Here is a 14,195-nt window from a genome sequence, read left to right on the forward strand (position 1 = left end):
TTGAAAAGTGCTTTTTTGATTAGGAAGACTTCAAATTGATTGAAATAACCCAGAAGTTTCTTCCAGCTATGACAAAAGCTTGTACTTTTACTAGATTTTTAGATTTTACTAAAACAGGCAACTGCTGAATGACCAGTTTTACTTACAAGAGCAATTTCATAACACTTTGCGGAGGAACTTGACATGAATGACGGTAGCGTGATGGTGAATTGAATCATGTTGAAGAGGAAGACAACTGGGAACACAAATGGTCAATTAGTCATAATCATACACAGGTATACAGGATTTTAAAAAAGGAACAAGAGTCTGCATTTTCTTTCTATCATTTGAAAGCAGAGATAGTGGTTACAACAGCACTTCAATCAACATTAGGTTTCTAAATGGAAATTTCACTCCTCACTCCCCCACGGTGCTTTGAGCCTCAGTAGAGGTATAGCATATCATGGTATATATTTTTGACTGCAGTGAAAACTATGTCTAAAGTTTAAGACATAGACAGTTTTGTATGATCTGTTGAGAGCGATGTAAATGACTCCATAAATCAACATCTGTTGGAGGAACAGAACCATCTGAGTCTTCATGCATGGTTCTTTTTTATTTGTCTTTAACACCTTTCAGATGGTTTGTTCATAAATGCGCAGTGTATGAGCCATCAGATGGCGTACGCTGTGTGTTATCAATTAAAGACACCGCCTAGGCATTGAATGAATAAATACTCTCATCTGTTTTAAACAGGGAGTGTGAACATAATCTAAATATCAGCTTCACTGATTCAATTATCACAAGCAGTGACTCCAAGTTATGGAACCAGTTTCAAAAGTAAAGTTTATGTTTACTTTTTTTTCTTGACAACTGCTTATATACCTATGTTCATTTTGTGGAAATGCGTTTAAAACAAAAAAGAAAATATAGTATAAACTATCATTAGCACACACCAGACTTATAAAGGCATACTGACACTTGTCAAGCCCAGTAATGTCATGAGTCAGTTCTCTAGAGCAACGTCCTCCAACTCAAACAACAAAGTCCTCTAGAGTGTCCAGTAGAAACAGGACAGCAGCAGTACTCTTGTCTCTGACTGCTGACTGATGAAGTTGCCTAACGATACCTTTAACAGTGTAAAAGAACTGTGTTACTACTACCTGTTACATTCAGTAACCCTCCGTTCTACAATAGAAAACCCCATGTTTCCATTTTTGTTAGTCTTTTTTGTGTAGTCCCTGTTTCTGACTATTTCCACTCCCAGCACAAATCAATAATCAGGCAGGGTAGAAGCAGCTTGCCCGAGACCTTTGCTATCAGTTAGCATGAATGCCTTGCTGGCAAGCTGTTGGTCTGCCACTTGGGAGAATTGTCAGCCAGGAAGTACACTATTACAGGCCTCCTCATGGGACCTCTGTGCTTCACCCACAACAGCCACATCTAGGTATTGGTACAGATGCATATGGTGGAAAACACATGAGGGTAGACAGTGTCAAGAGTGATTAAATATTGCCAAAGAATGTTACATATCAGCTAACTAATGCTAACCATAATATAGGTCGAGAAAGATTGCCCCGGGTGCATTCAGACAGTTATATATGGTTATATAACTACTGCCTTCACTAGCAATGCATGCTCACCACATCACATTACAAAGATAACACAGATTATTCCCTAATCAGTGCTTTGTTGATAACTGTAAGTGCCTGATAAATTATGACTTGAATATAGCTTAAGCAGATTTTTGTATAGCTGGCATTTCTCTTTTTCAGATAATGCATTCAGAAAAGTTTTGCAACAGCAGCAAAGAGAGAATTTGTGTTTTCATTTGCAACACTTTGGAGATGCTCTGTTCTGTCTAGACTGCAGAATTGTTGACAATTTAACCAACTGAACCGCCTGCACTAAGCAATATTATATATGAATTTATTCAAATTTATTGTAACAATGAGGAGAACGTCTGAGTTTCTTTCTTTCATTTATGGTTTGGTATGTAGCTCTGTTTTACATGTCTTTGCATGTCACACAAAAAATGAACTATCTAATATGGCATGGCATGTTTTCTATAACAGTAGTGAGGAAAAAGAGCTGTAAATGAGGTCTGCAAACATAACTTTGTTTGACCATTACCTTATGAATATAAAAAGGAAGGAATTTAATTTGGATTGGAGGCCAACACATCCATATTGAAGGGATTTTAGGGCTAATAGTGGTGCTTATGTCCTGAAAGTGCCCTCTCATCGTTTCTCATTTTGAAGGGAAATATTTGAACTACTTAATAAGTGGCTGCTGACCACATACCCAAGGGCCTATTTTTAGCCTACGTCAGCACTTGCTGTTAAAAGACAGAGGGAATGGTGGTTCAAGTATGAGAAATTATCCTACCTGTGCCAAACTTATATGGAATACACAACAAATAAACAAAAAAGGGAAAATGGCTTGGGAGAGAGATTTTACTCACTGCTGATGGTTGAGCATCGTGATTTAGCATAATGTTTAATGTGCAGGATCGCCTTAGAGACTTAGGTGAAGACGATATAAGTGAAGCTAATAGAATAAGCTTGCCTCCTAACATAAAGTTATTCTGAGTAAAAAGATGTGAATGAAAGTACAAGATCCGTACAGGAAAAATAACAACACCTGGGCACAAAATTCCAAAGTCTGACTTTTTACTCTATTGCCCCTCCACTTTTATATAGGATCATTTTTTGATTATGTACATCCTTACAAAGATGCTACTCTCCAGCTCAACCACACTTAAATATTACTCCAAAGGGATAGACTGGGGATTAAAATGCAACAGCAGGAGGTCTTAACAGTTTCTCTCCTCTGCTTAAACTCTTTACCCTCTTAAGAATTCTACTTCCTGTTCTGAGCTGGTATTACTGTTAACAAAGTCTAGCCTTAAGTGTAGGGGGAATTTTTTGAAGGATTCATAATTCTTAGACTTTTCTTAGAGTTTCATCACTAGGAGCATTTTGTTTTACGAATATGGCTACAAATCTCTGTAGCAGCAATGTCTTACTTTGCATAAAACATACATGGTGATGAAATTTATAGTGTTAAAGTAGCAATATTAGAATTAGTAGTATTATTTGAAGTAGACAAGCTGAACTTCTGAAATTCCTTCAGTATATGTCCCCCCTGTTGATCTGGATTCCCAAAGTCGTAGAACAAAAATTAAATCATGAATACTGCATCACCTGCCCTTACTGGTGGTTTGATATCCTTCTAGCTAATCTCTTCTCATCTTGAAGTGTCTACTGAAGACATCTGTGTCATAGTTAGAAGTTCAGAAAGGACCCTGATTGCTCTTTTTTCCATCATTAATTCTGTAACTATTACATAAATGGCTACAGCTTCCTCTACTCCACAATCAAGCAGCGCCTTGATGCGGAGGTGAAAATCAGCAGCTTTCTTATTCCTTCCTCATTTTCTTGCTTGTAATCAGCGAGAAGGAGAGAAGGAGACAAAGGAAGGAAAAGACGAGTTGAAGTGGAGGGTTGTGTTATCCAGCACCCAATGGTTTATTGATCCTTTCGGGGCCTCTCCAACCTTCTCTTCACATCATAGTGGAGTAAATTGGACTGTTTTCTTCTGTAGTGATTGACGCCTGATGTCTGCGGGCTATGTTTTTAAACTTGCATTGATATTTCCAGCAGACTGAAATTACTGTTTTCAGTCTACTCTGGCATTCTTTAGAATGATACAATTCTTTGAGTGCATACAGTGTCTGAGCTGACAGGTGACGAGTGTTAAGCTAAACAACCTACAGTGCATTGTGACAACTCTGTCAACAAAAAAAAACAAAGGGAGACGATGACAAATGGCGCTTCTGTCACTTATCGCAAAGACTAACAAAACAGCACAACCCAGTCCAAGCATGAAATCGTGTGTGGAAGGAAATCCTTTGTTTCAAAAAAGATCTAGTGTTGCAGACTGAGTGCAAAGAAAGATTCAGCACCGTTTTGTGGTTCAGGCCTTTGTTTTAATGTCTCTGTGGGCAGGATGTGCTCCACTGGAAGGCGAGGCATCTATGTCTGGACATACCCAAGTAGATTGTTATTATGAATTCTCTTACAATCATGGCTTCTCTTAATCTCTCTATTTGTCCTTGTCTAGTTGAAATGCTGTTTTCAGAATGAATTTATTCTCACCGTTACCTTGTGAGTCCACAGGATGCGAACAGCTAAATAATGCTGCTTTCTTTCCTGCACATGTTCTCTCTCCCTAAACCTGCTGTTGAAACTTAATGTTAGTTGCCATGATTGAACAATATGTGTTTATTATATTTCCCAGATTATTCAAATGACACTGGTGACTTTTTTAGACCTTAGCCACAGAGCCAGAAACTTCGACACTAACTGGTATTGGTTAAGGCTTTGGTCATGCCACTGGGTACAACCACTGTTTGCATTGTTTTGTTGTTTTAGAGGAAGTGACAGCTTCACTGTCAAGGTTAAGAAGACCTCCCTGGATGATTAGAGAACTCTAACTTTTGTCCGTAGCACCAATTGTTTTCAAGCTCAAGCTGAAACCTTTTCCCCCTTTTTGTTCTTTTCTCTTAATACTAATCGCTATCATCATTATGTGTGGATTTTTAAAGCTAAAATTTGAAAACCATCTGAAACCAGTCATGGTAATTTTTTTAATATTTTACCCAAAGCTGGGTAGTTGTTAACTTGGATACACTACAATTTAGTTTAGACAACTCTAAACTAAATTGTAGTGTATCCAAACTTCAAATAGCAAACTTCAAATCCTGTCAACCCAGGTAATAACAGGTCGGTATTTAAACTGAAACAGATATTCAGAAATATTTATTTATTTGTAAATAATTCATTACTCTGTACGTGCTTTTCATGTCAGCCTCGGATCCGGCGTTGAGGGCATATCGCCATGTTGTCCAAGCTACTGGAAACCTCAGTTTACCCCTTCCTTAGTTCCCGGTTCAACTACTAACTTTAAACCAGTCTCTCATCTGCTAATTATCAGTGGTTGCAGAATATCCCTGGGGTCTGATCAGCACCTAGCATCTCATAAGCCAACCCACCACTCAATCCTGTGGTGCCTCATACTGCTGATTAAGGGATCTGAGCCCATACAAAAATAACTCACCTCTAACTCACCTCCAGAGTCCTCCCCTCTCCTCATTTCTTGATTGAAAAATCTTCAGTTCACTTGGATGTATCTTCCACACATCATTAAAGAACAACCTAATACAGTGATCAGTACTCTTGTGGAAGTAACAGCATCCTCTAAGTAAAACTGATTTTAATCACTGAAGCATAGTGTTCTGGTTCATCACAGTTCATCTAGCTACTTTAAGAAAAACATAGCTGGGATTCTGCTAATGAGAGCCCTTAGCAGACTCATTTTTCATTTGTAAGCACAAAGGAAAGAGTCAGGAGCCCAGTCTGGTATTAATAAATCTGCAGATCAGATTTCTCCCTGCATCTGAAAGCTTGATCGGCTCCATCACAGGCTTTCTAATCAATGCTGATGGATGACGACCATGAACACTGTGAAATCTCAACATTTTCTTATCTTATCCTCAACCAGCAATAAAATGCCCATAACACCATTATTTCATTGATAGTGCATTTTTCTTTCTCTTGAGAAACTTTTGGTTATTAACTGGAGATTATGTATCGGAATTTCAGGAGCAGGACCACGCCTCCAAACACGCTCCTTCTGGTTGTCATCTATATAGGTTCCCCCTGTTCTGCAAGCTGTTCATTCTCGTTTACGTACCCCACCCTCCCTCCCTCCTTGTTCTCAATTCTTTAACTTCTTCATTTCTATCTAGTGCATGGGGATCTGCCAGGCCCGGGAGCCATCGCCAGTCCCCTCCGAGGCTTCCCCAAACCGCAGCTCAATTCATGTCAAAGCATTCACTTTTACCTACTAAAACGCTGTCAAACCTAAGATGAGGACGTCGGCCCAGCTAGTGAATTTCAATTATGAGGTCATTTATTAATATACATCGAGCAGATTCCCTTAGATTTGTGTACTACGCACAATCACTCATGCAAGTTGTGATAAATCACTGGAAGAACTGATGTTCTCCAACAGCATTACTGCAACTATAGAGTATTAATCATAAAGGGGCAGATTATTACCTGTCCCCCATCCATCTTTTGCTTGTGACATCGCAGGGTCTAAACAAACAATCGCATGTTGGTATTATCCACAATGTGCGTCAAGTTTGTCTGTAGGCACAGACAAACTGTTGTTATGCATCCTTGGCTGGCGCCAAACAACTGGTATTTTTCTACTGTAGTTTAAGATAAAACCATGATTTATTTGAAGACACGGCGAGTGAAAATGAGGTCCTCTCTACGTGTACACAGGTATTTTAGTAAACTTAGCTTATTCTTGTTTTAGTTGGGTAAAAACTGAGCTTTTGAAAAACTCCCTACAGGGTGGAGGAAGGACACCGTGCTTGTGACTGACAAGATTTTCTTTGTTTGTTCTGCAGCATCTCCAACTGTCCCTCCGCTACACTCGGAGCATTTCAAGCCCTGTCATGAGAAGGACTTGGCCTACTGCCTAAATGGTGGTGAATGCTTTGTCATCGAGACACTCAGCGGGCCTCACAAACACTGCAAGTAAGTGATAATTTATTGAAATACCTCTGCTTCTTTCCTTTCTTATGTTCTCTTTCCTGCATCCACAGCCTTTGCATTCTCCAGAGATTTATGTTGTGTCTGCTCGGTATATGGTTTGTTGTTCTGACATTTAGCTGTATACTTTGGATTAGATACTTGGTATATCATCATGCTACATATATTAAAAGTGATAATCAGTTAAAGGACATGCATACAAAATAGGCAGTTTTTCCTGTCTCTTTTCTAAAGGATAGATGGGTTAGGTTTTGTTCAGTGGTGCATATCTGGTGTAAATATGTGTGACGCAGCTATACACCAAATTAGGGCAGAGCAATATGGCCAAAAATATTTATCACGATATACATTTGAAAATTTGCGATAACGATATAACTGACGATACAATTGACACGAGACAAGATACTTTACAACTCCACAACTTTATTAGTGCAACCCCCCCATTAAACCTTTAAAGCCGGTCGGAGCGGGCACGCTCCGTTTTGCGTAACTATTTTTAAATCCTGGTAGAACTGCAACCACATAAGCTAGCGCAATAATTTTTTTTTGCATATGAAACCGGAGGAGTTGTACTTACATCTTATGCCTTCAGCTTGTCCTCGGTCACGGTTTCCTTCCACATATAGCTTTGAAAGAAATTGCATATTAACCACTTGCAGCAACAAAAACATAATATTCCAGAAACATGTTTTGCTGATCCGAGCAGCTGTTCGTAACACTTCCTACCTCAGAATAGACATCAGCGCAAACTACTGCATGTCCGCCATTACCTGCCTGGAACTGGAAGTGACGTCATTTTCGCAGAAATGTAGTTTTTTTTTTTACCTTCAGGGCCTTATAAGACTATACTGGTGTTTTTAAAAGTTATGTTTGACTTTATGACTTTCTGTGTCATTTCTGGGATGCTTAGAACTCAAATTGCACTGCTGGAAATAGTTTATTTTGATGCATATGCTGTTTTTTTTCAAATTTGCATTATAATATTTATTTTCGTTTTTCCTGCAGTATATAAAAATTGGTGTATTTCAAAAAAAAAACTATGAAGACACTCAAAATTAATTTCCTGTGGTGGGAAACTATTTTGTGCAACTTTTTTGTATTTACAGTTTTGAGGGATAAGCCTCTTAAATTTCTCTAACTAGAATTTTTGTTAAAAAGACAAAACGATTTTCAATTTTTTGTAGTTTATTGCACTTTTTGCAATTTATGTAATTACTATGCACTTAATGCAGACATATTATTAAAATTTGGGCTATAATGATTGTATTGATGTATAGCAACTTCAAATGCTCCCAAAAATGGCACTAAAAAATGTAAAAATATAATATAAGCTCTGGCAGACTTGACTCTATGGTAGGTCTTAAAGGGTTAATGTATTTTCACTTGAACAAGCAGCAGTTTTTTTATGTGCATTAAAGCTATATAAAAAACTTAACAGTGCAAATGCAAATTCCTTGCTGACAGTTTAACTAAAAGATATTTCCAGTGGAAATTGGCCCTACATATCCTCAGCATAACGATGTATAATATCCACATAACTTAAAAAGAGGTTATACACACACAATACGGTAATATTATGTTAAAGCAAAGTCCATATTACTGAATAGGGTAGCCGTAATGCTCCAACAATCAATCAAGTGGTATGGCTTCATAGCTTCGTACTAAAACATTTTTTGACAGATCTTTGAGCGCCGTGTACCACATAACATCGGTTCGAGGTCAGTAAACACAACCAGAATTCATACATGAGGTGCACCAGATTATAAGGGGCTCTGTCGATTTTTCAGAAAATCAAAGGATTGATCTTAAGTGTGCCGTATTTTCCGAAAAACACGGTAATAACGACCGCCCGCTAGCATGCTCTGTCAAACATTGTGCTTTGGTGTGTATCTGATGGACGAAAGCCAAACCAGTTCCACAACCACTGAAGTTGCACATTTTTACAAACCAATTCTGGTTCATCCGTTTCATTCAACTATCTGCTTTCACCCATCTCATTCTCCGTCGCTGCCATGCTTTTCCACCATGTGCGTATGAAAACAAAGGCACTGCGAATGCATGTTTTACCCATATTCTATCGCGATATTTAATTTTCTTATCATTGCCTAACATTATACCAGTATTACTGTGAATGGTATGATATGGCCCAGCCCTACACCAAATATAATAAAATATGCAACAAGTTAGAGAAAGAATCTCCCTGCCAAACACTCAGATCACCTCATCGAGAGGTTCGCAAGATGATTCTGTTTCTTTCTTTAAAGATAGAAGCTTTTATTCACAGTGGTTAACGTGAACAAATGATTGGAGTCTTAGAGGTCAAGACCTAAAAATGCAGCACACTCTCCTCCAATCCACTCTGCTGTTTAGTGTTAAACAAATACTACTAATTTCTCAACAACGGCTAATTATGCTTCTTCCTGGTTTCACCTCCTCCTGCCCCAAAAGCTCTGCAGGTAGTCGCATATTGAATGATCTACTGGTTAAGGAAGGTTTGTGAGATACTGAACGTGCACACCAATGACTATAAATGATGTGAATCTATGCTGGCAACTGCCACCCACTGTGAAGGGGTAAGCTAAGAAAAAAATCCAGTGAATGTAGTGTATTTGATATTGTAGCAGCATCTGTAGGGACTGCTTCTTTATTTGACGTACTTTATCAAAAGATTCTTGCATCTTTGTCTTCCTGCTATGTGTCTGTGAGCATTGTATTAATATCTACGTGCACCTTATTTGTCCCAGATTTGAGAGTAGAGCTCTTGGGCATTTAGCCCCTTTTAAATGTGGGGCCTTTTACTAATTAAGTCCCAGAACAACTTCTTCCAAAATCTAACCTCCGGACTTCCATCCGACCTCCTTTTCAAAGAGTGTGTTTTCCAGCCCTGAGCTACGACTATACATCCATACGCATGTGAAAGTGTGCATGTGAGCATCCACAAATGAGGAGGGATTCTACTCAAGCAATGGAAGACTCGCTAAGCTGGAAAAATAAGATCAAAATGAATATGAGATGCAGTGGTCATTGTGCATTTGAACACCACACATGCACTCGGTCTCTTACACAAAAACAACAAACCACAATACTGTGAGAAGTCATCTCACATGGGAAATTTGTTATTTTCTGTTTACAAGTCTGCTTGCATGCTGCTGGCCAGTAATCAGTAGCCGGTCTCAAGTTGAACATCTGCAGGCAGTTACAGTTTAGACTCACAGATTTCGGCCAACAAATGGACTGTTATCATGCTTATGGGGTCAACAGAGCTACGGAGAATCAGACAGCAGGATTTGGACTTTACAGATAAATTATGCTGCTTTTTGGGAAGGGGGGTTAATTTTTTTCTGGAATAGGTTATTTGCCATATAAAATATGGTTCAGATATTAGAGGTTGCCCTAAATTGGTTAGCCACTTCTGTAGTTTTCAGTTGATTATGCACTGTGAGGTTTAGTAAAAACTCCACCAAGCCCAGAACAATCTGTTTTTTTTTTCTCTTCTATTACAAGAACAGTGTTGTAGCTTGAACTATGATAAGAAAAGCACAGAAAAGAGAAAATGGGTGAGAAAGACCAAGGTGTAGGTGGATGAGGAGTTGGAGATGGGGGAGGACTGTTGTCCTCCCCGGCTCGCTTCTGTTGCCATGACAACCCAATAATCTGTGGACAAGCTCAGCTGTTAAAGAGAGGAGGGTTGTAATGTATGCCGGGACTGCCTTGATCAGGCTGCCTGCTAATGTTAATGCTTGTGAGGTAGAGAACAGCAGAGAGCTTAATCGCGTGGCAGCGAGCTTTCTAAAGGAATTGTATGGACCATCGAGCAATACGACATTCACTCTGGATCTGAATAATAGCTGGTATGACAAAGCAGTAAAACTAAGTGTGTTGCTTAAAAGATAACATTTGGAGTTTAGAAAGGATCATCTTTAATATTTAGGAACTGGTTAGACTAAGATAATGCTTCATAGGAATACTTCAGAAGTTGATCTACTTCCTGAGTGAGGCCTTTAAATATTACAAACCATATAAAAGAGGATACATTTTGTTTCAGCTTACTCGCTTTGAGACATTAATTTATCATCATCAACAAAAGAATGATGAATTTCACCGCAGGCGTGAGATCAATGCATAATCTGATTCAATTTGTGTTTACAACAAATTGAGACAAATCCACTTATAAAAGTGTGATCAATTCAGACAGTAAATGGGGATAAATTGAGCCAGTTTGTGGCATTATTTGCCACCGAATTAATCATTTTTTGTTAGTAAGACGAAACCTGATCCTTTTTGCAATGATTTCCTCCTACGAGTATCAAGTGGCATTCCCAGCCAGCTGTAAAACAGGTGTAGATTGTCCCCGGGAGCATTGTTTAGCGCTGACACTGTGTGCAACACTCGCGTTTGCCATCCTTATGGGATGGCTGCAGAGTCAGAAGGAGATGTGAGTCATAAGGACTGCTCGTCCTCTCACACAGAGACCCACCGTGCATACATGCCAGTGCTCCATGCTTTGGGCAACATAGTCAGGCATTCATTAGTGCTCAGCTAACCAGGAAATTAGTCACTGTGCTAAGATAATATTTTAAGAACATGGCAAGAGGCCAATGCACTGAGTTTTAAAAGTATGTGATACTGAATTTGATTAATTACTTTTTGAGCTAAGCGTGATTTTTTTTCTGAAGAGGACCAAAGGTCTAATAATAGCTTTGGTGTAATTACTGCTTCAAACAATGTCTGTTTAAATATCTTTCTGACCATTTTTCCTAAACACTTTTACAGTCATTTATCTCTTTATTCTTATCCTCTGATTTTAGAGAGAACTGTTGGCCCCGAGTAACGATTCTGCTATACGCTGATTCCTACTGAGCCAGCGATCCAGGAAATTTCACTTCACCGCTTCTTTCTTGGAACAGTTTATTTATTCTGTCTTCAGAGTTGCATGCAATGAATTTGGTTTCTGGACAGTTTAGTATTTATTTCCTTCTGCCAGAGTGACCAGGCAAAAACTGTGTCCTTGTGCCTAGTTAGCTAAGCCCGCCTCACTGCCCTCTGTTGAGAAGCTATTCCAAAGCGTCAGGAAGGAAATCTCACCTGGCAAGTAGAGATGGTGTGGGTTTAGAAGAGATCCTTCCAGAGCCCAAGCCAATGAGACAGGACAGTGACACAGATACTCTCTGGAGGTTGGAACCAGATATATCACGCACGAACCCTTGCGCTGCTTGCGTACCGCCAGCTACAATGTTGGTTCAGTGTGTGTTGCGGGTCATACAGTCGACCTCTCATTCAGTGAGGGTGTTTTTGAGCAATGTAAAATCTTACTTTGGGACCCATTGTAAACCTTTTTTAAAAACACTAAACATGATGGAAGGGGGCTTGCTGGCTTTTAATTTGCACTTTTTTGCTCAGGGGTCTTTTTTGGATTGATTGAATGTGGAGCACATTGCTCAAGAGCACTGAATTGAAAAACTAAACAGCCGTGTAGCTTTAAAACATTATTCAAGACAAAGAGTACTGATATAAAGGGTACTGATGTTTCAGATTTTATTTGTTTGATATCTCTGTTTTTTTGCTTCATCATTGAGAGTGAAAGGCCACACGAGAACCTCTCCACAGTTGTAAACTTGAGCATTTCATTATTTCATTATTTATTAATTTATTTATTTATTTCACACTTAATTAAATGACCCTTGAGCTGATATGTTGTGCAGGTACAAACATGCAATGGAGGCCGCGTCTAAAGTTTAGATAAAACAGTATGAAAAGAACGAATAGAATATTTTGTAGCGCCCACTCGCCAAGGATTCCTGTGTTTCCTGCACGACGTGAAGAACGAGATGGGAGGGGTAAGGCTCCACTGCTTTCTGGAGTGTAATCCTCCTTCCCTTACTGACAATCCTCCTCATCTTCCCTCCTATCTCTGTGGACTCCAGTCTTGTCTTTTCCTGGGTGACCTTAGGCTTTTCCAAAGCATTCAGCCATGGATCAGCCCCACTAGATTGACTTGGGCTGCACAGGTGCGAGGAGCGGCTGCACAGGGGAATAGATGACTTTACTTTCCCTCCTCATGCACACATACACACACTTACAAGCCAATTAACAAGAAGCATGCATGAAATTGAAAATATAGCAGCCATAACACACATTTAAGCTGCCAGTAAACAAGCTGATTAAAATGTATATGGAAAAACACAGGCGTGTGACACATTTGTGTCAGAATTCCAGTGTCATGTCATGTTCACTATATATGTTTTTAAATATAGCATAAATTGGGAAAAAAAAGAATGTTTTCAGCAAACTGCACAAACTGTCCTTTGGGTTTGTTATCGCGATGCTCTGGGTGATGGGGATAAAGATAGACATGAGGGTAAAGAACCATGTGCTCACATATAAACACAGTTTGATGGGGAATGTTTTAAGTCAAACCAAAATGCTTTCCTCAATCTATCCAACTAATTAACCAGCAAGTAAAAGCATAATTAAAAGGTGAGTGTTCCCATTTGATAATTACAGCCTTTAAATGTGGACTGTGTTGCTCGTTAAAAGGTTGCTGTGCCTGGTGTGTTATGGCATCAATGCCAAGGACACCTCGTGTGTTTCTCTGCATCTGTAGCAGCATTTAATAGACTGGCTTTGACTCTTTATGATGACAACACATCAGGAAACAGGTTTGCATTAACGAGTATCCATTAAAATGTGATGTGACACAATGTTATACATTCTTTGTTGTTTTTACAAATATGTTACTTTATTTTGATGCCTGATCATTATGCAGAATTTGTTTCCCCTGAGTGAAACCTTTGCATCTTCTGCCCGTTACCTTGTAGTAAAATATCGACCATCGACAGCACGAGATTTTTTGCTTCACATCAGATTTTTGTCTCATTTCCAGTGTTAGCAAGTGTGGTTTGGTTTAAACATTTTTTTCCAAATATTCAAACAGTGTTTCAAGTGGCATTTAAATGCTGTTGAGCCAACGGTTATAAATAATGTTTGATAATCCTCTGCTTTTCAGCCATTTTTCAACCAGTGCTCACTAACTCCAGAAAGCATTCCATACTCAAAGCTCATGAGACTTTAGTCAATGTCACATTCCGCTGCCCTGAACTCTTTGCTCTGGGCATTTGGAAAAAAACCCTTAATGCAATCAGTCACACAAAAAAGGACACATGTGAGAGTTATCCCAAGATACCCTCCGACATCACATTCCAACTGTGAGTTTGTCAGGAGTCAACGAGTGTGTATATAGAGGTCAGTGCATTCTGGGAAATATTGTTTCTGTCAGTAGGGATTTACCTTGACAGGATAAAGGTGTGTCAGATGCTCACTACAGAGAATATTTGTTATAAACAAAGCAATGTCAAAGTATTTTGTCATTAGAGAAACAAAAAAATCTGTACTGCTAATTAAATTCACAAACCGCTCGGATGCTGATAAAAAAAGAAAATCCATCTTTTTCTTAGTCCCTTCTTCTCCATCTTTCTTCCCTTTTCTTTCTTCAGACGGCCCTCCCTCTCTCTGTTCTCTCCTTCTCCCTCTCCTTCTCTTTTGCTTTGTCGATTTCTCTAAACCCTCTTCGCCATCTGTGCGATAATA

At 39.0% G+C, this 14,195-nt stretch overlaps 1 protein-coding gene across 2 annotated transcripts in view; it reads left to right on the plus strand.

Annotated features, from left to right (window-relative positions):
- The window catches only part of LOC102314635 (pro-neuregulin-3, membrane-bound isoform), a 355,364-nt gene that overhangs the window by 194,891 nt on the left and 146,278 nt on the right, over positions 1-14,195 (plus strand). For both annotated transcript variants that reach the window (XM_042223224.1, XM_042223225.1), the window contains exon 2: positions 6,464-6,593. In XM_042223224.1, coding sequence (XP_042079158.1) covers positions 6,464-6,593 — 130 coding nt within the window. The remainder of the gene's footprint in view (positions 1-6,463; positions 6,594-14,195) is intronic.

Source organism: Haplochromis burtoni, unplaced genomic scaffold (genome assembly GCF_018398535.1).
Source record: "Haplochromis burtoni strain Fernald_Lab_line unplaced genomic scaffold, NCSU_Asbu1 Contig_106, whole genome shotgun sequence".
Classification (NCBI taxonomy): Eukaryota; Metazoa; Chordata; class Actinopteri; order Cichliformes; family Cichlidae; genus Haplochromis; species Haplochromis burtoni.